This window comes from Gymnoscopelus microlampas (genome assembly GCF_963454915.1).
Source record: "Gymnoscopelus microlampas genome assembly, chromosome: 2".
Lineage (NCBI taxonomy): Eukaryota > Metazoa > Chordata > Actinopteri > Myctophiformes > Myctophidae > Gymnoscopelus > Gymnoscopelus microlampas.
Window position 1 is genome coordinate 32,242,748 of NC_139939.1, and position 21,754 is coordinate 32,264,501.

Here is a 21,754-nt window from a genome sequence, read left to right on the forward strand (position 1 = left end):
CCCTCTGGACAGACATAGAATGCATATAGCATCATTTAGAGTCCTTTTTACGTGATTTTGAATGATATTTTCTTTGTTTTGGTTTGTTTTCCTCGGAGTCCTCGCTGCTCGTGCTCGATGTAACCGTTGCCATGGTAGTTGTTGTGGGAAATGCTGAGGCGGAAGAGGCGCCTCCATTGGTTGTAACGGGAATCACGTGTCAAAAACCGCACCACCTCTTTGAAAGTATTACTGCGCTGCTAAGAAAATAGTACCGACTTTTAAACTCTAATTATATAAATACTGCGCCGAGTCAGATGTCGTTAATTTTTTTTCTTACTTACTACCAATAAATCTTTTTTAAGAAGCAGAGATTATTCAGATCCACTTGATGGGAACGAAACTGAACGATAATGGGGTAGACAATACGGCCTATTATAGTCCATGGCTTGTATATGTACACATTTGGATTTTTCCCTACATTTGGCTGGTTTCGGCTTATATTCAGGTGCGCTTTATAGTCCGGAAATTACGGTAATCTTGCCAGTAACTGGCCTTAGCTAATATAGAGATGGGCCACGGGCACTACTCCATACCAAGTGATGTAGTTAGCATGGGTTAACCACTAGGGTCCCTATTTTGGGCATGTCATTGTAGGTGAACTTTTTAAAATCATATCTTTTTAAAATCAATTTTCAATATGTTCAAAAAGAGCAAATTTGTATATTGTCCATTTCATCAGCTATGTTTTGTCATACAACGAAATATACAGTATAGGGCTTAAGTAGCTTGATGCATACACAAATCCAGTGTATGTGCAAAATGTACTGTAAATGAATTAAACAAACAAAACGAACAATAAGAGGATGTTTAAGTATTCACGTATAACAAGTTGGATCAGGGTTCCAAGGTTGAGCTAACCGGAAGTGTGGGCAACTACACATTATGGGAACCCTGGCACTTTTTTCCTAAATGTACAAAAGAATATACGGTATGCATGCTTTGGGAAATGGTGTGAAATTTTGAACATTTAACATTTAAGGCCTATCATTTCTACAATTGCTACAAAACATGTGGATAGCCACTTATAGCCAGTCATTATGGGCATAAACAATAACATTTAGGTTTGATAATGACGTACAGTGCAAGTTCAAATCATATATACGTTACATGATTTCAGACCATTTTTCAAAGCATAAGTGTATTCTTTATATCCAGGAACGCAGACTGTGTCATTTTAGATTTTTTGCTATAACCATTATTTTATACTTTGGGCTATTTTTTTTTTAATCGTGTAAGTTTGTGCAAATCTTTGAATATATATATATTTTTAACTCAAATCTTCGCTTCTGGGGATTCTACAAATGTCTTCAAAATCCTATGCTTATGTTGCTATAATATCAGTGGTTCTCAATTCTTTTTCATGTCAAGGACCACCGAAAATCCCCCCCCCCCCCCCCCCATCTCAAAATATTTTGTTCCAGGGACCCCCAGAAGCAAAGATTTTTTTTTCAAAGATTTGCACAAATGTTCAAGATTTTTTTAAATATCAGATCTACAAGCTCATAGCGCTATGAGCTTGTATATAAAAGAAAATAAAATAAAAAATGACACAGATGCGTTCTTGGATTGAACGGGTTAAAAAGGAGGATCCTTGCTGAACTTTAGCTGTCCTGGCCAGTGCTGGTGGCTCAGTGTGTGCTGCTGAATGTTAAAGTGGTGGCATTCAACCAGTCAGTCCCCTGCTGATAGGAATAGATCTGTTTGCAGCTTGGCAGAGCACTTCCGTCTTTCTACAGCTCATGACTTTTTCATATCATCGCCGTCGGTCAGAAACCTTGTATATCAGGCATGTAACGATGCACTCAACTCACGATACGATTCGAATCACGATACTAGGTTCACAATACGATTTTTCACGTTTTTTTAAACAAAATTATTTTCCATACAAATTACCAGATTTTTGCATTTTTTTATTGACCGGTGTTTTCTCCTTTTATTATTTTTTTTACAATACTGTGTTTTCTCTTATCCTCTTTTCAATACAGTAGCAAATGACTGAAAACTCTTATCGATTCTCTTACAAAGATCCTGTATTTTCTTCTCCTTTTTGTTTACGTTTGCATCGCGATACATGTTTTATTAAATCAATTTAAATCGTCACCAGTTTGAATGGTTGACATGGTTTAAATGGATTTACGATAAATCGTTACATGCCTATTGTATATCCAAAATTGTTTCAGTCGTTTTCAGGAAATGGGGGGAAAAAACAGAACCCTGTGTTCCAATTAGATCCATTGTAGATCATATTTAGTCACAAGCTCATGTAATTTCTTTTCATTGGCTCAATATGTATAAAACGCACAGATACAAATGTACAAACCTTTGCACGTCACTCTTGTACAACATAAGTAGGGCTTTAAGTTACCAAGAAACATCAAAAGTTGAAATATTGGAGACACAAGGTTTCTGGCCGACAGCGAGATATACTTCTTTTCCCACTCAAATGTTACATTCCACATAATGGTAGGCAAAGGCATTTACTGTACGATCCTGTAATTTTGAGTGAGAAGGCTCAATTGAAAAAATTATAGTCTTTGAAAATACATATTTTTTGTCATGTGGTGACAAGTATACATTAAGCTCATCTCTACAGTATAGAGTGCTATCGAAAGCACCCACACGTGCATAAGCAAACACACCAATCCAGTGACCAATCAGTTTACTACCAGCATGCAAAGAATTGACTGATGGTGATGAATTGATCAGTTGCTAACAGAAAGCCAATAGGATTACTAAAATTAGCAAAACATTGGAATTGATCAGCAAAGCAGTTTATCACGCTTGGGTTAAACAAAGCGTACTTAGTACCTTACCCCAGTGGTTCTCAAAAGGGGGTCCAGGGACCCTCAGGGTTCCAAATGGTAAATGGAACCAAATGGATTCATAAGGATCAATTTGGTTTCATTTGTAAACTCTAAGAGTTATGGGGTCCTTGAAATTAAAGTTTGAGAACCACTGCCGTAACCAATGCAGTTTATTCCCCACCATTAATACACTCAACTTAATGCCCACCATTTATTACGGTATAAAGTCAGCCCAGCATGAGAAAATATGAGCTCAAGATTTATGGTCCAACGTCATTCACAGTGTAATTATGCTGACCTGCACTGAACAGCAGAGGGGAAGGAAACAAAGGTGAGCTTTGAAACACTTCGACAGAACATGCAACTCATGTGGAGTGATTGAAAACTAGTGCTTCCAAACATTATGGCTGCACAGAGTTTATTGACAGAACGTTGCTCATAACATGACAATGGTGGATTTGTTTCAAACAAAGTATACTGACAAAGAGGATAACCCAAGCTGTTCGTACAACTGCTATATTGGTGAGTTTATCGTCATTCAATACAATCAGATAGGACTTTTCTGTTTCATTTTAATGGATTTAATGGAGCTTGTTGCAACTTAAAATGCAGATAGCATCCAAGTAGCTTATGGCTAAGAAGATTCCATAATAACCTAAAACTTTCCATAACCTGGGAAGTTCTGTGATGTTTTTTTTTTGGTTGTTGTTTAGGGTTAGTTTCCATTATAACCATAACCAGGAAGGTACTTTATGAATCAAACAAACTAAAAAGCTATTTTAGAAAACATTTTTAAAGTACAAATTCTGAGTTTATGGGTTCCCAGAGCCCTCTAGCTACCTACTGAGCAGAGCCCAAATTAGATTCTGAGAAGAACATTATCTGAAACAGAGCCATAGTGTATGGAAACCAGTGGTGGAAAAAGTACTCAAATGTTTAACTTAAGTAAAAATATCAATACTGCAATGTAGAAGTACTGTTACAAGTAAAAGTCCCAAATTTAAAAATTGCTTGAGTAAAAGTACAAAAGTATTGGTATCAAAATGTAGTTAAAGTACCAAAAATAAAAGTACTAAAATGTATGAAAATAGCCTAGGTATAAAACGGGGCTAAATGAATGTATGTTTTATAATGTAATAATGTATATCTACAGAGTAACTAGTAACTAAAGTTTTCAAATAATTGTAGTGGAGTAAAACAATATTTGCCTCTGAGATGTAGTGGAGTAAAAGTATAGACAATTGGAAATACTCCAGTAAGATAAAAGTGCCTCAAAATTACAGTACTTGAGTAAATGTACTTAGTTACTTTACACCACTGATGGAAACAAATCCCTGTGAAATACTTTACACGACACGGTTCACTTAGTTCTTATAGTGGAAAAGAGCCATTGAGCTTCACTCATCCACAACCTCTTGTCCCTTTTCTATGAATCAAAATAAACAGTTGTGTGGTTTCTTACATTCTGGCGTATGGATTAATGCTCCATTAGAAGATGCCACAGTTAAGTCAACACCACTAGAATGCTGGGTAAATAATAATCAATGCTGATTGGCTCCAGAGGCCCAGATATGTGTATCTAATTGGCTGACAAGGACCAGGTGCTGCAGGCATTTTATCAGGAGAGGGCCAGCAGTGTTGCCTGGATACAGAAGAGAGAGAGTGTGTGTGTGTGTGTGTGTGTGTGTGTGTGTGCGTGTGTGCGTGTGTGCGTGTGTGCGTGCGTGCGTGCGTGCGTGCGTGCGTGCGTGCGTGCGTGCGTGCGCGTGAGTGAGTGTGTTAATTACTTGAGTAAATGTACAAAAGTATTGGTATCGAAATGTACCTACAGTGCCAAAAGTAGAAAGTACTCATTATGCAGAGTGTCAATTTTCAAATGTATAAAACATATTTTGAAAATCGTGGAGTGGAGTAAAGTGGAGTAAAAGTATAATATTTGCCTCTGAGATGTAGTGGAGTAGAAGTTGAAGTACTGAAAATTGGAAATACTCCAGTTAAGTAAAAATACCTCATAATTGTACTTAAGTACAGTACTTGAGTAAATGTACTTTTACTCAAGTATGTTATTTTACACCACTGATGTCCTCACAAGTGTAATATATGTGTGTGTGTGTGTGTGTGTGTGTGTGTGTGTGTGTGTGTGTGTGTGTGTGTGTGTGCGTGCGTGCGTGCGTGCGTGCGTGCGTGCGTGCGTGTGTGTGGATTTTAACATTGAAAGTGCCACCGCGTTGCCGTGGAAACCGGGGTGGCATTCATTAACTTAATAGCAATATGGCCGCCGTGTGAATATGGTCTATAGCGACCACCCCAGGTGGTGGTTAACTAACTGGGAAAACTCAGCTTGTCTGAGTCAGGGGGGCATGTAATACGCACTACTACAACCAGGACCACCTCCATTCATCTTGACTACGTCTTGCCACTTGGTACAGATGTGGCTGGTCAAGAGGGTGAGGTTGACCCTGTGCAAATATATACATACTCTGAAATTCAAGTTCTCTGCGATGGGTGAGTTCTCTGCACACCTAAAAAGTCACAACATGTCACACAACCCTACACGATGTGAGCTTGTAGATCGGCTAATTTTTACCAATAGATAGAAAGGAGTGGACCTAGTATAGACCCAGGGGGACCCCGGTGAAAAATGAGGAAAAGTTAAATTTCACTTTATTGTATCAGCTAGAAGAGAGAATGTGTACAAAGAGGTTTCACTCTCTCCACTGTTATCTACCCCCAAAACAGACAGTTATAGAATTCTGCCCTAAATCTAATCCAACAACATGCCTTGTTGTTAGATTAGTCAAATATCGGGACGAATATTTTCAAATTGGTGTCCAAGGCCTAATACGTATCAATAGAGGTCCTTGATATGAAAATGTTTAAGAATAACTGAACTACGTATAAAGGGATTAACTTAAGTGGTTAACCTTGTTCCCAATCCCAGCCTTTTCTCATCTCACAAAGCCTGATAAAGAACGACAGCTGAAACTGTCTATACATACTTCCCCCGTCCGGAAGCAGTATTTTTTTGACTAATCCCAACATGGTTTTCATGCCCGAGTAATGTAAAAAAGATCTGCACAACATCAACTTAACTTCCTTGGGCCGTACTTCCTGTACTTCTTAGCCCCTTTCCGAAGCTGTTCTCGCCTGGCATAAGCACAAGTCATGGCATATTACTACCATCGTTTATCAGAGTCCTGTGGTGATGGGTGAGTAACGAAGCAGCAGGCACGGACATGCTGGAGGCTGTATCCACAAACATGTACAGTATGCAGATGACTGAGGATATCGGTCGTTCCCTCAAAGGACCGAACCAGCAGCACCCTGAGCATCAGACTGGCCTTTTGATCAGAATGCCCTGCATGCACTCGGGTGGCGCAGTGGTAAAGTCCCTGCCCACCACCACGGAGGTTGTGGGTTCGAACCCACCGAGGTACATACGACTTGGTCGGGCGTCTAGATGAACACAATTGGCCTGTGTTCGGGCCAATTGTGATATTGGAGAGTGATATTGGTCATTGCACGTAATCCTACGGGCTGTGGCGGCACCTGTCAGCGGGGAGTGTTGGGCAGGAGGAGCACAACGAAGGCTCTACGACCTCCCGGTGGGGGCTCCTCACTGGTAGGTGAGTCAGTAGGATACGACAGCAGTGACAACACAGAAATGTGTGTGGGGAGGAATCAATTGACATAACGACTAAATTGGGAAAAAGGCGTAAAAAATGATTGGCTATTCTAAATGAAGAAAAAAAATAATGCCCTGCACAAGACTGCTGAGAAATGGCGAGTATAAGGTGGCTCCAAAGACGCTCTGAAACCCTCCTTGAAGAGCTTTGGAATTGACCTGAAAATCTGGGAGCCCCTAGCTGATGACCAACGTGCTTGGAGAAGGAAGGTCCAGGAAGGTGCTGTTCTCTGTGAGATTGATTGAAACCTTTATTTATTCTCAAAAAGAGCATTGAGGTTTATTAATCAAGAATCTTACTCTCGTATACCTTTATGTTATGTTATGTAATGTAACAATCTTGAATCAATGTGGCATACAGTAAGACAAAACAAAGGGATCGTTAAGGGACGCTGGGGATTTGGATTAGACCATAAAAGTCCAAGTGTTGATGTCAGTCAGCTGTGCTAGGCTGTCTGGGTGTGGCTGCATCAGAGCTGGGTCAGAGAGGCTTGTGGAAGACAAGATCTGACTAGAAAATAGAGCACTCTCTGCACTTATCTGCACAGTTGATCTCACTCTCTCTCTCTCTCTCTCTCACTCTCTCTCTCTCTCTCTCTCTCTCACACACACACACACACACACACACACACACACACACACACACACACACACACACACACACACACACACACACACACACACACACACACTCTCTCTTTGACTTCCACTATTTTGTTGTCTCTCCACAGAGAAGACGCATACTTCCTGTTTAAGAGACAACACAGCTGTCTGCCATGGAAAAAGAAAACAAGCAGTGGTGGAAAGTAACTAAGTATGTGTACTCATTCAAGTACTGTACTTAAGTACAGTTTTGAGGTACTTTTACTTTACTTGAGTATTTCCTTTGTTGATACTACATACTTCTTCTCCACTACATCTCAGAGGCAAATATTGTCATTTTTAATCCACTACAATCATTTGACAGCTTTAGTTACTTAGCAGATTTAGATTACTAATAAAAAAACATATCGTATCATAACATAACCATTATTTTATACTTTGGCTATTCAGAAATAGCCTCACAACAAGAAAGAAAACAAGTTCACAAGTCACAACGCGCCACACTTGACGTGAAACATTTTGACAAACTTGAGTACTTTCACTTTTGGTACTTTAAGTATCTTTTGATGGCCAAACTTTGTACTTTTACTAAGGTAAAAGTTTGAATACAGGCCTTTTACTTGTGACAGACAGAGTATGTTTATATTGTGGTATTGCTACTTTAGTGTAAGTAAAACATCTGAGTACACCACTGAAAACAAGCATGAATACGGTATGTTAAAGCCCAGGGTGTAGTGGTGTTACCATTCAGCCTTTGCATGACCCGCTGCAGTTCCTCATGACTGTCCTGAATTTGGCAGTGTATGCCATTAGAAAACAGCACAAGGCAGTTATCACTTGCAAAAACGGTTACATGGCGCCTTTCCGACATGTCGCCTTTCCGACGTTAACGAACCCTATACCTAACCCTCACCCTAACCCTAACCGCACGCGGAAGCCACTAGTCGGAGTGGCGAGATGTCGGGATGGAAGACGGTTACCGCAAAAACACCTACATCATAGCATCTGTGCCTGAGAGCTTCGTCTGTGCCTGAGAGCTTCCATGAGATTATTTAAACCTTATGTGCACAGTCGGCTTAAAACACGCACAGGATCTTGCATCTACAAGGCTGATCATAACTAGTTGAATTGGTTTATTGCCTTGTAATTATTAACATTTTAAGGCAGTTCATTTCTGAATTCAAATGAATTTTGCCTGGGTTTTAGATAGTGAAACAGTGCCACCTTGTGGCAAACATCAACACAAAAGTAAAGATTTTAAGCTACAATAAGATCAAATCAGCACAAATACTTAAAAGGTGACGGATGAAACTAAGACAACCATACAGTATATCAATACACTAATGCAGGGGTCTTCAACAGGGGGTCCGGGACCCCTAGGGGGTCCTCAGAGCTACTACAGGGGGTCCGCTAAATCTTTGTGTGATATTTTGTTTTTTTTTACCCTAACCACTTGAACCCTAGCATCCCCTTTTCTGAGGAGAACTTTGGCCAAAAATAGCAGATCTACAAGCTCTCAACGCCTCGCGCTGGGAGGCGTTGAGAGCTTGTAGATCGGCTATTTTTGGCAAAGAGGCTATAGGTGTAGAGGGAAAAAGAGCAGACTAAGTTTAAAAAAAAAACGTATCTCATCTGAAACACAATTGTATACAATATAGAGGGGGTCCCTGCTTCATCTCTCTCTCAACTAGGGGGTCCTTGGCCTGAAAACGTTGAAGACCCCTGCACTAATGCTACAACAACTTCTGTCAAACTAAATTCAGCTTCTTCTCTGGACTGAACTTCAGCCCACTTTTAACTGTGACAAATCCTAGAATCACAGCCACAACCAGTCAGCTTCAAGGCTCAAGTGTCTCCAGTCTGAGAACATTGCTCAGAGAGGGTAACATCCATCTTCCTGTCTATGACAGCCACCCTGTCCCCTTTCTGCCTTGGTGGACACTTCCTCTAATTGTCCCCCCGGGGGTCTCGGACACGGGTCCACAAATACCCTTCTGGGAGAACAACAATTTCATACAATCAAAGGAACAAGAGAAGTTATTCCCACACAGTGTTCAATATCTAGAAGAAAGGGGACTTCCAAAGATGTGTGTCTGACAATCCATTATTTCACTTCAGAGCCCACTTGAAAAACTCTAAAGTGTTCGTAGGCCACCCATGTGACCACTTGCTGTAACCCTTTAAGGCCGGGACGGGAACGCATCTGTGTCATTTTAAGATGTCTTTGGCTATTCAAAAATAGCAGATATACAAGCTCATAGCGCGGCATTCGGTGCCGTGCTATGAGCTTGTAGATCTGCTATTTTTAGAAAAATTCTGAAAATGTGTGCAAATCTTTTCTATACATTTTAACTCAAATCTTTGCTTCTGGGGGTCCCTGGATCAAAATATTTTTAGATGGGAGGGGGTCCGCGGACAAATACATATTATTTTGGGGGTCCTTGACATGAAAAAAGTTTGAAAACCATTGAAAATATAGCAACATAAGTAAAAAAAAAAAAAAAACTGTTAGGATTTAGAAGACATTTGTAAAATCCCCAGAAGCAAAGATTTGAGTTAAAAACTTTCGCTTTAAAAAAGTATATATATATATTGAAACTAAAGATTTGCACACATTTTCACGATTAAAAAAACAAATAGCAGATCTACAAGCTCGTAGCGCGGCACTCGGTGAATGCCGCGCTATGAGCTTGTATATCTGCTATTTTTATAGAGCCAAAGAAATCTTAAAATGACACAGATGCGTCTTAAAGGGTTAAGTGGTCAGATGGGTGCATGTCTATTTTAATGATCAATCAATCTATTCTGTGTTCCAGCTTGGATCAATGGAACTAACATAGTATATTTGTCTCTGATCAGTAGTGATCCGTTTTGAACAAAATGCCTCAAATCATGAATGCAGCGTTCGATTGCCGTGAAACTTTGCACACACACTCCTACTAGCTTGATGAAGAAATACATACATTTTTCAAATCAGCCTCATGCTGGTGCTTTAACAGGCTGTTCATAACTCCTGAACCGTCACACATGCTATCAAAACTATGGCCACTGAAGAACCTCCAACCAAAATGTGCCTGACTATAACACTATAACAAGCCACTTCACATTAACACCAATAACTCTTAAGAGTAGCTCATACACAAATCTATACACAGTTCATGCCTGACTACAATGTCCTTCAAATATCATTTTCTACTAAACACACTTTTTGCTACTACTCGTACAGATTTTCAAAACAAATCAACATATTGTGTCTGTGCAATAAATTCATACATTTTTCGTTATCAAAATGAAACAAAAAATGTCAAGGTTTTAACGAAACTTTTTTTTTTACATTATTTTTTAAAATATGAATCTTATATTACCATTACAATATTAGTGTTTTGCCAATTATTTTGGGGCCCACTTGCAATACCCTCAAGGCCCACCAGTGGGCCCTGACCCAAAGGTTGGGAATAGCTGGACTAGCCTTTAAATAAAAAGTGGGCATGATTGTGAGAGAGCAATGGACAAAAACCCAGCAGGAATCTTGTCAGGGAGTGTGTGTGGTATAGAATAGACTGACATGAGGTTGGTGACACAGCAAACCAATCTCAGTGTCCCCAATGGCTATGTCCACTTAATCACTGATATTCCCACTGTGTCACATCCATTTTAGTTGTCCGTCAGAACTGCGATTCCCAGAATTCTGTTCAAAATAACATAGAAAAACAACATGGAAGTTCCGCGGCAAAATGAACACTACAGGGTACTAGCTCTCAGGTTATTTTGGAACGCAACAACTATGTTTTCAGAAACCGTATATTGACATTAAAATAGATAAATAAACACATTTCCGGTACATTTCTGGTGCCTGCATCACTTTGGCATGAATGTTGGAAGGTAGACTAAAAAAGTGTATAGAGAAGCTGTCACAAAAGTCTGTAAAAAATCCAAGCTCCCTCACACATTATTATTATTATTATTATTATTAACAGTTCAATACGTAATAGTGGATAAATGATTCCTTTCACCAGACAAACTAGTCTACAAACTGGTCTACTGTTGTAGGACTACTGTAGGATTATTGTAAGACTCAGGTGTGTGTTCATTACTGAGAGAAACAGATGGTTTTCACCGCAGACAGATGTCCTGCAAATGAATAATGCATGCTTTGATAGTTGATACCGGAGTAGAGTGGATAAATGACTCATCCTCCATGTACTTGCAGTCTACAACAGGAGCTATCAATGTGCTTTGGGTCATTACACAGTACATCAAATTGGTTTCAGCTACATTTTATGTCTCCTCACAAATTTCAACACTATTGGAAAAGTAACTGACTGATTGAGTGACTGAATGAGAAAGTACAAGGCCCTAAGGAGCTAAATTAGATTATGTCTGAGAGCACATGGACGAACACAGATGAATTTATGGCTGCAATAAACGGGAGGCTTGGATACACACTGGAGAGTAATTTTCCACCACAGGAGCGTGTGACAGGGGCTGCAGCCTGCCATTGGGGATTCTCATCTCGGGGTTAGTTTTAACACTCGCCTTCCAGAAGTTGACAGTCCCAGAAAGTAGCTTAGCATAAGACAGCAGAACATACACCACTGTGTGTGGAGAGCATGGCTAGTTTTCTCACTGAGGTCAAAACGAGAATTCAAACTATTTGGAGTAAAGTTGATAAAAACACAGGAAGTCATCTGCTAGATTAAAATGACTTCAAAAATAATAATCAAAATGTATATAGAAAAATAACCTTGTTGAGAACCATGGAACAGAACAGCCAATGCATCCATTCACACATTTGCACCACTCGTTCTCACTCGTACCTTTTTCTCCCCGTCTTTGGCGCTCCCTCGCTTCTTCTCCCTGCCCCCTCTCTCTGTCCCTGACCTCTCCCTCTCCCCGACGCCAAACAGCTTCTTGGCCCACTCATCCTTCTGCACGGCCAGCCTGTGGGTGTGGGAGTGTGGAGGCGGAGGCTGGCTCCCACCAGGTGGTGGCAGGTGGTCCCCGGGGGCCAGCGGGGCCCGGTAGCGGTCGGCCGGGATCTTGTTCATGGGCGGGGGCAGGGTGCTGCAGTTAGCCGAGGACCATCCGTCGGTGGACTCGGCGTAGGACTCCTGGTCACTGCTCGCGCCGTGCACGTTGTGATGGTGCTGCTGACGCCAGTCTCTCAACACATGGACGGGCAGCCAGCGATGCTGCTCCACTCCTCCTCCTCCTCCTCCTCCACCTCTCTTTTCTCCTCCTCCCACTGCTCCTCCCCTTTTCCCCGGTGGGTAGTGGTGTGGGTGGGGCCCTCGGGAGTGCCGGCCGGGCCCATCGGAGAGAGAGGGATGAGGCAAGGGGAGAGGGTGGGGGAGGTCGGCCAGAGGCGGATCGTGGCGGTAGTGGCCGTTTCTCAGAGCTGGCGGAGGAGGGGGAGGCGGGACGTGGGAGGCGGGGGCTCCTTGACTGGGGCTCCAGGCCTGCTGGGAGGGAGGAGGGCTGTCCCAGTGGCGTGGGCCAGGGTTGTGGTTAGGTCCTCCGAGGTCCACTAACAGCACCCTGTTGCTCTTCTCCTCTGGCAGGAAGTTACCTATCCCGCTGTCACTGTTGCTGCTGGTACTGTGGTTCTGCTGGGCATCGTTGTCTGGGTCATGGAAGGCTCGGGCCCGGACCCCCTCAATGTTCTCTCCCATGTCCCGGTAGAGGACAGAGACAAACTGGAGAAGGGGCTGGGATGTCGGGGGGAACTCCAGACAGCCGCCTGTGTCTGGGTCAGGGGTACACTCGAAGCCAAACCTTGTGGCCACACCCAAATGGACCTGAGGAAATGACAGTGGTGATGGAAATTTTCAATCAAATATGTAATTCTTCTCTAAATTGTTTGTGTGTGTGTGTGTGTGTGTGTGTGTGTGTGTGTGTGTGTGTGTGTGTGTGTGTGTGTGTGTGTGTGTGTGTGTGTGTGTGTGTGTGTGTGTGTGTGTGTGTGTGTGTGTGTGCGTGTGCGTGCGTGCGACATAGCAATGATTAATGTATGATGTCATTAAAGGACTAGACCACTTTGGTAGAGGTTTGGGTTGTTTAGTTAAAAATATTAAGTAGTATCAATTTTCTATGGAGCAATTATTTTTGATTTCCTGCCCACCTTTGGAGTTATATCATGGCAAGGTAACTACACAACCCAAACCTTTAACAAAGTGGTCTAGCCCTCTAACATAATTTCATACCAAATTAAATAAATGTCTCATGCACATGACATTTTAGTCAGACCTGGTGGTGACAGAGGTCAGGATCTACGATGAACACATGACAGGAAGTTCTCAAACTGCTCTCTTCCTCTCGCCCATTGTTGTAGTGATGCTCGTCGTGGTCATCTGTGGCCTGCATGGTGACCAATCCGAAGAAGCGTCGGTCATCAGGGCAACAGGCACTGAAGGCTAATTTCTCTGCGGGATAGGTGGCTAGTACCTGACCTCTGTCGCTGCAGAGACGCACACTGTCATGCATCACCTGTGGGGAGTGATCAGGTGTTATAACTTGGTAGCAAAGAATGTGATGCCGCATTCACTACTAGAGGGACATTAAAAACAATAATATGACAGCTTTCAGTGTTGATATGCACTTGTTGTATCACAAGTTTACCGTGTTTAGTACCATTACTGCAAAGAAAAGTAAAAATATAAAATGTTTATTCTTTTATATTTTTTTACATTTTTATTTTATAATATAATATAATATAATATAATATAATAATATACCACCAAGACAAGCATTCACATTTTAAAGTGAAGTTGGACATGGCACATACTGTATACTACTAAATTCACTAAACTGAATATTCGATAACTAAAATTGTATTTGATAAATCTTCTCCCAATCGATTATTCGCTCGAGAGAAAACTGTGCTCTTAGCGTCCTACATGACACAATGCATGGTTTTAAAAGGAAAACTGGTAGATTAGTTAACTATACCTTCATGAGGACCAATGAGTGGATTTTTTGCTCGGCCCGGAGACGTCGCATGCTGCCTCTGATGGCTTGCACACTGTCGCTTTCCAAGCTGGCCCCTGTGGAGGCCAGCTCAATGGATCCAAGATAGCCTACTATCATGCCCACATTGAGGATGCCTTCGCTGGGGTCCAGAGCCAGCTCGTGACATTCCCTTATCTCCACCTCATGTTCATCGTGGTGGTGGAGATGGAGTTGGTGGAAGTCAGAGTCCAGGAAGACTGAGTCGTCGTTCAGAACTCGGGCCATCTCCTCTTCGGACAGCAGGTTGGGATTACTCCTGGAGCGGGAGTGTTTCCGATATAGAGGGAACTCCGGTTCAGACAGTGGACGATGTTTAGATGAGGAAGTCACCACAGCCCTCTCTTTGTCAGAGCTGCTGGAGGAGTGGCTGGAGTTCTCAAAGATCATGTTGAAGATTCCTCCAGACTGCATCTCTGCCACCACCTTCTCAGCGCGGTTGATACCCATCTGCTTAGGGTCCAGTTTGGGTTTATACCAAGCGCCACGGGACAATTTGCTATTGTTGTTGTTGACACCACCATCATGAAACCCGCCCAGCTCTTCGTCGCTGGAGCAAGAGTCGAGATAAGACGGTGACATCGTGGCGCTGCTATGGTGACGGTTTCCGGCGGCACGGTGGTGGTGCCTTCGGTGACGTTCACCTTCGGCAATGACTAATCTCAAGACGCCGGAGCAGCGGCCAATCAATTTAACCACATCCTCGTGCGAGGCCTTGGAGACGTTGATGTCGTTGACTGAGAGGATGTGGTCGCCCGAACGCAAACCAACGTAGTCTGCAGGGCTCCCTTTCAGTATGCAGCTGAGGACACAGGGGCTTTGGCCAGACAGCGTAAAGCCATACCCCGTTCTCCCCCTTGCCACCTCCACAGCCCTGATACGCCCCTGCTGGGTGGAGGAGGACGGAGGAGGCTGATGTAAGGCCAAACTGCTTCCGCCACCGGCACGTGCCTTGGAGGATGCATCTCGTTGTCTGAACATTGTTCTAGCAAACTTTCCCTTTCTCTTATCTATTGATGCAGAAAGATTGCGTCAGTTGCTTCAGTGTACATCAGCAGGCACTGCCAAAGCACGTACACAGGGACATATTCGATGTGTCTCCTCTTCTCATGCTGTTCTGTGTGTCAAGGTGCTATGAAAAGCCGTGCAGAGGGCCTAAATGTGACAGAGGAGTGAGAGCATGGCCTCAGTTCTGGCGTTGCTCTGCTATCGTTCCCATCCATATGCAGCGCTCTTCCCCGGTTTTAATGCCATGATACCTGTAGCACAACCACACAAACAGACAAAATACACTGTAAAATCGTGAGTGATAGTTTAACTCTGAGAGGGAACAGGTGTAAACAAAACTGGACAAATGAATACTGCAGCTTTTACCGTGTAGAACTGTTATCCTCATATTATAGCTGTCTTTGTCTCTGCCTGGCATACTTTGTCTTCCCCTTCTATAATGTTGCATTATATTAAGTGTCATTTTATTCACATGCATGAAAAAAAAACATTAATTCTGTTGGCATTTGGCAATGACAACAGCAAGTAAGTCATCAGATTTCGATCATGTTGTGGACCTTAAATGAAGCCACACCTGAATATGGTGGTGACAAGGTAACCGGAAGACTCGCCCCAAAACACGCTCGCCCCCATTTTTTTCACGGATCAGCGGTTCTTGTATAAGGTTAGGTTTAGGCATAGTTTACCGGCGCACTCATCCAATGTCACTTCGATTACGCAGGCACCTCATGGTACCATAGCGCCACAAAGGCCTTCAAAACAAGTCTCCAGACATCCCAAAACAAACTGGTCAGACTAGGCTACTGCTTGGCCTTACATCTTCAACTCATTTAACCCCTTCTCACTTTGCTAGGGTGGGATGACTCAGGGTAGAGGACAGAGTACAGCAACTTGCAATTGGGCCTGGTCTACTCGTTTATATGATGATTTTGCAGAGTATTGTATATTAGTCTGTCCCCAATGGAAACAAGCCATTGTGCTTTCTTGGGTTTAAAATCCTCTTAACAGACCTTGTATTGAACTGTACTTCCCTGTGCTTATCTTTGCAAACTGTTAATAAAGTATTCAATCAATCAACAGGTTACGTTTAGGAATACCAGCTGAATACCGCCGGATTTGCCCCGGGGCGACTGTGTTTAGGGGCGGGCATTATGGTATTCGTTTTAAACACCTGAGCGTGGGCGGGGTGCTACAGGTGAGAGGTAGAAGCATGCGGGGGACAGACACTGGTACATTGAAACACAAGACTTTGACTTCTGTATTCACCTACAACAGCCACTACAGTATGTCTGCTCTGCTTTATGTTCTAAACAAAGGCCATCATGTTCATCATGCACTGAACATGGTCAAACTAACTTGAACTCAGACTGGATGATGCGTTACGTTAGCCAATGGTAAGTTTGCTAACAGGGCTAATAATGACTGTTTAACTAACATCGAGGACATTTCGGCTTAGGTTAAATACATCTACATTAATAACGGTACATTCGTCCGCAAAAAAAACAAAGTCATTGCACGGCTTATTCTGGAACTTTTACAACAGTTACAAACTTTTTTTTCTTCATATCCGTGACTTCTTGTTCAAAAAGCGCATCCACCCGTGCTTATTTTAACGCATAGTCCCGCCCCCCATTTTTCCAGAATATTGGAATGTCGTAGCGTAACCATGACGACGACGGTGTACACAGACGGCCATGTCCAGTGTTGCCATGTCCGTTTATTATAAGCTACTGTGTGGGCTTGTTTTTTGTAAAGTTGCTTGTAAATATTGGGGGTTACAGTTTTTTGGGCTTGTTTCTCAAGTGTAGTTGCTTATTTGGGCTTGTTTCCTAAATGTTGTTTAAACATTTTCAAGTCAATGACCCCCAAATTAATATGTATTTGATTGTCTGCACGGACCCCGATCTGAAAACATTTTATGCCAGGGAGCCGCATAGAAGATTTGTTTGGTTAAAATGTCATTGTTTACGTTTTTTGTTGTTTTGTTTTTATTTATTTATAAAAGCAGATCTACAAGCTCACAACGCGTCGCAATGTGAGCTTGTAGATCTGCTATTTTCAAATAGCTAACGTATGTGTTTAAAGGGCGAAGGGTTCTCTTCTTCTGGGCGTGTATTCATAGAGCCGTGTTGCTTGTTTCTCTCTGAAAACCTGGCAACACTGGCCATGTCGCTGTCATTGGCTTTCCGCGCTGTCAGTCACGCATTGAACGAGCTTGCCGAGAGAAATTGATAAAAGTTAGATTGAGAAATCACAGATAAAGTACAACAGCTGCATAAGAACTACTTCACACACAGGTGTCAAAACTAAACATCACACGCAGAGTGTCGTAGAGTGTTAGATATTAAAGTATATATTATATTATATTAAAGCAGGACTACACACGCATGAATGTGTCTCCAAGCAACAGCTAGGAAGGAACAGCTGGCTAACGGTATATGATTCTGAGCAGTGTTGCCAGGTTTTGCGAGAGAAATAAGCAACCAGGTCTAGGAAAACAAGCCCAAAAGAAGCAGCCACATGAGCACTTTAAACCTAATTTATATACATCGGCTATTTAAAAATAGCCGATCTACAAGCTCACAACGCGTCGCGATGCGACACGGTGTGAGCTTTTTCTACTTTTTTATTTATTTTTATCTTGGGGGAAAAAACTATTTTTTGAAACATTTTGACAACACAAATCTTGTATGGGGGGGTCCCTACAGTATTTTGTGCCAGCTGGCACAAAATATTTTCAGATGGGGGGTCCTTGGATAATTACATATTACTTTGAGGTCTCCTTGACATGATGTTTTAGAAACACTGGTTTAAACATTAGGAAACAAGCCCAAAATAAGCAACTCAACTTTAGAAAGAAGCCCCAAAAAACGCAACCCTCAACTAGCCAATATTCACAAGTAACTTTACAGAAAAACAAGCCCAGGGTCGCTTATAATAAGCCGACATGGCAACACTGATTCTGAGTTGTAAAGCCAAGGAAAAAAGGTGGCTGCAGGTCTTTTCTTTTTATGTTCTAAAACAAAGATGTTTGGTTTGGTATTAATGAGTTTATTTAGTGCGAGTTTTAAAATAACTTACTTCCCCCCACAGTGTCCAATGATGAATGATTGCTCAGGCAAATCCCATAGTTTTGTAGCTAAGGTTTTAGGAAGGTATAAACTCTGGGACGATGGGTAAACAAAAGAAAAGACTGCACCATCTGGCGAAGTAGAGGAGGAGGACTAGGAGGAGGAGGAGGTGTGTTTAGAGTGATGTGGGAGGGGAGGGGGACCAGTGTGTAAAGTAACTAAGTACATGTACTCAATTACTGTACTTATAACTACACTTTTGAGGATTTTTTTTAACTTTACTGGAGTGTTTTACATTTTCAATAGTTTTACTTACTGACTCCACTATCTCAGAGACAAATATTGTACTTCTACTCCACTACTACTACTACTTTGAAAACTTGAGTTACTTTGTAGATTTTTATTATTATTACAAAATATATGTTAACCACTTCAAACCTATTTAAACTTTGGCTATTTTCAAAAGATGTTTTAAATACATTTTAGACACATGACAACTTGTGAAACGGCCATTCAGATGAGTACATTTACTTATTGGTACTTTAAGTATATTTAGATGCCCATACATTTTTACTTTTACTCAAGTACATTTTGATTACCAGACCTTTTTGTAACTGAGTATGTCTACATTGCCGTATTGATACTTTTACTTAAGTAAACAATGTGAGTACTTTTAAGGTATCTAGATTCTTAACTAAAAACGAGGGCATGGGGCATGGGGGGGACACTGACACAACATATTATTTTGTTTTGTTCACAATCCCATGATCTCTCTCTCTCTCTGTGTGTGTGTGTGTGTGTGTGTGTGTGTGTGTGTGTGTGTGTGTGTGTGTGTGTGTGTGTGTGTGTGTGTGTGTGTGTGTGTGTGTGTGTGTGTGTGTGTGTGTGTGTGTGTGTGTGTGTGTGTAAACTGAAATACCTACCAACCACTTGGCAGTTGGCACATGCCATCTCTGCATGTGGGTGCAATTGTAAAACAATTGCTTTGATATTTGGCAGCTTAGGGCATGTCCATCTTATAAGATTCGTGTGCGAGGACTACAAATTGTTGGACTGGCTAAAAAGAAGGGCAAAACAATTAATGAAATATTGTTCTGCGTCTGCCATTATTGGCAGTCACTTTATATGGAAAAGACAGCTGTCATCTATACCCATAACTGTATGGCAGTCTGTTTGTGTCTAGCGTATTTATACAACTGATCATGATCTTGCTTTGCTTTTTTTCCTCCATGTTTCATGTCTTAAACTGAAAATCCAAATAAAGAAATTAAAATGTGTGTGAGTGAGTGAGTGAGTGAGTGAGTGAGTGAGTGAGTGAGTGAGAGTGAGTGAGAGAGAGAGATGTGGGACCTGATAAGTGGACACTTCTTGGCCCTGGTTCTCCAGGGTGAATCAGTCTACAAACTAAGGTCTTCTTTACCCTGGTTCTCCAGGGTGTGTCAGTGTACAAACCAAGGTCTTCTTGACCCTGGTTCTCCAGAGTCCAGAAAGACATCAATCAACTATTGCACCCTGTCCCCTGAAACACATCAAAACAGCAGAGAAACAGATGGTCAATCTCTGCAATTCATTTTATTCTTTTCAAATACGTGATTGAATCAGTAAAACTCAAGTCTGCTGCATTTACTCTCCCTTTGAGCTTTCTTTAATGTGATTACGTTTTTATGATAGGTGGAGATGGCTCACAAATGTTAGTGACACATAATGCAGACTGTAATTCATCCTCAAAAAAGTTATTAGAGTTCACACTGCTTCATGAGCCACATGAGCAGTTTGGTAATAATAGCAATAATGTAGTTTAATCATATAATACACACTACTCTTCATGAGTAAGAGGCAGTAACATAAATTGTAGGCTTGCCAACATGAACAATGTGCGGCCTGAACATTTTGCTCGACAGAAGATTTACAACATATTGGCATAGTGTGTGAGCTCTGCCCTTCTAGATCATCCTATATTAAAATTGGTTAATGGGAGGGCGGGCCAGCCAGCCGGTGGGCCTACCATGGCCACATAACTCTGACATAACCATAAACAAACAAGTTATGCCCATATATAGGCAGGACCATAGCCACTTCACCGTGACTCAACAAACCTGATACGCCCATATATAGGCAGGACCACGGCCACGTCACTATGACTCAGACATAACCATAAACAAACCCAATACACCCATATATAGGCATGTCCCTATGACTCAGACATAACCATAAACAAACCCAATACACCCATATATAGCCATGTCACTATGACTCAGCCATAACCATAAACAAACGTGGTGCGGCGTAGTGTGAGGGCAGTTATACATAACAGCATTGGCTATAATCATAGCCCACTAATGGAGTTAAACTATTATTATAGTATTTGTTTATGGTATATTCTGTATATCCTTTCCCATCACACAGCTAGACAAATTAATGTACAGTATAGGTGGCAGTCAGTTGCTCAATGTACAATGATGGACTTATGTAATGGGGTTACAAAACATTATACAAGATGACATCAATTCCAAGGTAATATCTTTAAATACTTTATTCATTTCTATAACATACCATATCAAGAGGTTAACCTCATTAAAATATTGTCATTCAATTAAATACACAATCTTCATTTTCTCACAGGTGACCATGAAAAATGTCCTAGAATGTCCACTGATCTGGGGTCTTGACTGGTTGTAGCAATAAAACTAGGTTATTGTAATTATATGGTTTTATCATAGCCTCCTCTAAAATAGAATCATTGGCTATGTCAAAGTTTCACAATGATTGCTAAGGCATGTCGCTTATGTAAAGTTCTTGGCTCGGGAAAAGCTAGCAAAGTATCCGTTTGATTGATCAAGTTATTTTGGGACAAAATAAATCAAAGAATTATTTTTCTTTTGGCCCAAATGAATAACTTGTTCAAACGAGAACATGACTTTCATATACTGTACCTGTACAGTATAATGATCTACAGTGTCTTTCAGGGCAACAGTTGGAACTGAATAAGGATAGTCTTTAAAAGAACCACGCTAAACCCATCTGACCTTCACCTACATCCTCCTCCAACCCCCATCTTCCACAATCCTCAAAAGAATTCTGGGTAATCTTATTACCACAACAGGGGCTCTGTGGACAGTGTTTTCCTCTACTCTTGTCTGGATAAGATAAGTATAGACAAAAGTCAAACAATCTAAAAAAGAAGCAAAAACTGTATTTTTGAATGTCTAAGAGGCTAGAAAAATACAGAACTTTTTTTTTATCAACTTCTCACAAAACTAAATCCTGGTACTGGAAAGTGTTTGTATTCAGCTGCTGACTGGGACCAAAAAGCCTCAACTAATCTGGCACAGTGGCCGTTTTAGGGAGGGTTCCCATTGGAATTTTCCTCTTATAATTTCAATAATCTGCAGACTGCTAAGCACCAGGGGGGCTAATAATTTATGTGAATAATACCATGAACAAATTAAAACAAGTACATTGTCTTCAGTGTTTGAGAGTGGAATGTGTCACAGAAACCATTGTAGTTCCATGAAGGAGATTTTGGGCATCAGAAA

General features: G+C 41.5%; 1 protein-coding gene across 3 annotated transcripts in view; it reads right to left on the minus strand.

The window, feature by feature from the left end:
• Nucleotides 1-18,348, minus strand: part of rgs12b (regulator of G protein signaling 12b) — a 68,616-nt gene extending 50,268 nt beyond the window's left edge. For 2 of the 3 annotated variants that reach the window (XM_084073038.1, XM_084073040.1), the window contains exons 1-4: nt 18,229-18,348; nt 14,083-15,398; nt 13,381-13,620; nt 11,952-12,932 (exon numbers count right to left, since the gene is read on the minus strand). In XM_084073038.1, the coding sequence (XP_083929164.1) occupies nt 11,952-12,932; nt 13,381-13,620; nt 14,083-15,120 (2,259 nt within the window). In that variant the 5' untranslated portion in view covers nt 15,121-15,398; nt 18,229-18,348. Of the gene's footprint in view, nt 1-11,951; nt 12,933-13,380; nt 13,621-14,082; nt 15,399-16,698; nt 16,720-18,228 lie in introns of those variants that run through there. The other variant, XM_084073039.1, reaches the window with a different exon arrangement.
• Between the last annotated feature and the right edge of the window lie 3,406 nt (nt 18,349-21,754).